The following is a 3,143-nucleotide window of genomic DNA, read 5'->3' on the forward strand; positions in this document are numbered from 1 at the left end:
TTAAATCACATACAAAATCTTGGGAATGAGCAAAACAATTTTGATATTTTTTATATAGGGGTTCCCACATTCCTAGGGGGTGCCCTGGTTTGTTATGAGAGTGTCTTGTCTTAAGAGTATTTTAAACAGTGAGTACAGTATTCCAAAGTGTGGACAATAGGAGGAAGTTACAGTGAGCTATACAGGCCCACTGACTTCTAATAGTGGGGACAGGCTCGTTCTTCTGGACCAGGGAGTAGAAGGCCATGGTGATGAAGATGAAGGCCATAGACACACCCACTCCCACCACGATGGGGATGTCATGTTTCTCCAGCACTGGAAGCCACGGAGGAGGAGGCTTTACTCTGGGGGAGGAGAGAGAGGGAATGAGACGAGAGAGAGTGTTCAATTATTCTCATTGTTAATGGTGATTATAATTGTCTGAAGATCCAAATACAGTATGTAAAAGACAGACTTTGGATATTAGGAGGTTCAGTTGTGATGTACATTTCTCTTGCAACATTATCCAATCAAAATCGTTAGGAACATAACCAAGTCATGGTCTCATCATGCAGAACGTTAGGTCATTACAGTCAACAGAATAATACGCCCAAGTGCATGTCGTAACTCGTGCAAAAATGTAAGCAAGATAAAGTGATAGCAGCTGTGGTGGAGTTTCATCTGGAGCTTAAGCCTGTCAGCCCCAGATAGATAAAAGCTGCTTACCGGTATCTACAATCTTCACCAAACCAAATCCGGACATCTTTTGCAGATCATTATCTATTTTAAGAAATTCAGGTCTTGAAAGTTCTTGCATTGATTAAGCCTTATTGTTGCATTCCATTACTTAAAACATTGAGTATTATATTTTGCTTTTCTCAAATAAATGTATGTACACTGTAAGCAGAGACAGTGGAAACTATCTACTCTATGATGTAAGGCAGGGATCATCAACTAGATTCAGTTGTGGCCCGATTTTTACTTGAGCGGATGGTCACGGGGCTGGAATATAATCACAAATAATATGTAGACTGCAAATTGACCGCAAGAAGCCCAAACAGATATAATACTTGCCTAAAACATTTCAAACCTCGCTTAAATTTGTAAACGGACACACATCTATTATGCGTGGGAATACTTTGGGAAAAATGTTCCAAATTAAAATCACTTGGAACTGATTTGCTGATGTTTTTACAATATTTTATGCGCAACAATAAAAATAAAATAGAAAATGTGTTGTTTTTGCTCAGAAAACATGGGGGGGGGCAAATAAAATCACTTGTGGCGAGCTGCTAGTTGGGGAACCGTGATGTAAGCAGGCAAGCCTGGGAGGAATAAAAGTCCCCTCCGTCTCCCTCCTCCTGTCTCTGTACCGCATGGTGCCCTACCTGGGGTCCTCATTGGTCCTCATGGGGGACTGAGAGGTGTTCCTCTTCAGCCACTCTATGGGCTCTGTGTCATTGGGCCTGGTTGGTTTGGCTGGGTGAGCTGGGTTAGCAGGCTGGCTCGTGTTCTGTTGCAGGGGGTCTGGGGTGGAGGCAGAGGGGGCACTAGGGCCCTGGGGGTCAGGGGTGAGGGGTGTGGTGATCAGGTCAGGAAGATGGGTGTTTGAACCTGAAGGCTGGGTGAGGAGATCTGTACGCTGGGTTTGTGTAGGTCCATGCTGGGTTGGTGATGGTTGAGGCTGAGTTTTGGATGGTTGAGTCTGGGTTTGTGAGCGTGAAAACAGGGTGATGGTGCTAGGATCCTGGATATGTGGGTCTGAAGGATTACTTTGAGGTACAGGATGGTGGGTTTGAGCGATTGAGTCGGGAGCATGCAGGCTGTGAATGAGTAGAGACTGAGTCAAAGGTTCTTTGGGCTGGGTAAGAGAATCAGGACGCTGGGTAAAGGAATCAGACGGGTGGCTGGAAGAGTCTGGAAGCTGCGGGAGTGAGACCAGAGACTGGGTAAATCTGCCGATGTGGTTTAGGGGTTTAATTGGTTGCTCAGTGACTTGACGCTGGAAATGCATGACTGATGGCTGGTTGTGGAGGCTTTGGAATACAGACTGTGTTAATGGAGATTGGCTATCTGGGACTAAAACCTGCCGTTGTGTCACTGGGGGTGGGTTGTGTGTTAATGTTGGCTGGTTAGGTATTATTTGAATCTGAGTGAGTGAGATGACTCTATGAGTTACTGAAGGCTGGGTGAGTAGGTCTAAGGGTTCAAATAGAGGTGGAGGTAGGGGTTGTAGCACTGGATGCTGGATCTGTGTGACTGGGGACTGGGTTGGATTGGCCGAGGCCAGGTCCAATGGGAGCAGAGAGTGAAGGTCAGGTGGAACCAGCAGTCCTGTTTGTCCTCTGTAGAGACCTGCTAGTCCTAAAGCTGTCTGCCTGAGAGACGAGAGCAGTCGTAGAGTGTCAGGAGTAGACACTTGGGGGATGTCATTGCTTGAGTCTCTTTGAGTTGCTCGGACTGCAAATAGAAAATAATGGTATCAAACAAAACAATGCATGCTAGTAGAACACCAAGAAAACCACTGCTTTCTTTGGGTTTCTAGGCTCAATAGCTGACTGTATAAAGTTGATGTCAAAGAGTGTGATTCAAAATCTAAAGAATGCACATTACATTAAAAAAGTATAATATTGTTTTGTAAAGTAAATACAGCAAAGGGTAGTTAGTACAAGGATGTGCCTGCACTGCATTCTACAGTTGATGTTTTTGTCTGTACACACCTGTGCTTCCTCCCTGTAGGGAGACATGTGAGTGGGTCATCTCAGAATGCTGAACTAGACTCCGGTCATTACTGGACAGGGGAGTTCTCTGCTCTGCTTCAGTCTTTGGAACCTGCAATTTGTGAAAAGATGTTTGTCAGATTCATGAAATTTGGCATAGATAAAATGCATAACACACTGAGCCACTGAAAGCCGTTTTAAATAATTACACAACTGAAGAGAGACACAAAGATGTGACAAGTTAGACTTGTCTACTACTGATTATGGTAAACAATTCAGCAGACAAGCGATAGACTTCCACACCAACCTCATTATTACTCACTGCAGATACAATCTGTCTATGCTGCCTTTCTCTATCAGCTGGGTCATCTTCAGCTTAAGATAGAGAAGAAAATGATGAGCATATTTGAATACAGATCCCATAAAGTAACGACTTTTCAAAAC

General features: G+C 44.3%; 1 protein-coding gene across 1 annotated transcript; it reads right to left on the reverse strand.

Moving 5' to 3' along the window:
* Window positions 1-2,805, reverse strand: LOC139410774 (uncharacterized). The gene is made up of 3 exons (XM_071156264.1): window positions 2,700-2,805; window positions 1,368-2,439; window positions 1-344 (listed from the first exon to the last, which is right to left on the reverse strand). Exons 1-3 carry the CDS (start codon window positions 2,737-2,739, stop codon window positions 122-124), a joined length of 1,335 nt encoding a protein of 444 aa, XP_071012365.1. The 5' UTR covers window positions 2,740-2,805; the 3' UTR covers window positions 1-121.
* Between the last annotated feature and the right edge of the window lie 338 nt (window positions 2,806-3,143).

The sequence above is a fragment of the Oncorhynchus clarkii genome, chromosome 6 (assembly GCF_045791955.1).
Source record: "Oncorhynchus clarkii lewisi isolate Uvic-CL-2024 chromosome 6, UVic_Ocla_1.0, whole genome shotgun sequence".
Lineage (NCBI taxonomy): Eukaryota > Metazoa > Chordata > Actinopteri > Salmoniformes > Salmonidae > Oncorhynchus > Oncorhynchus clarkii.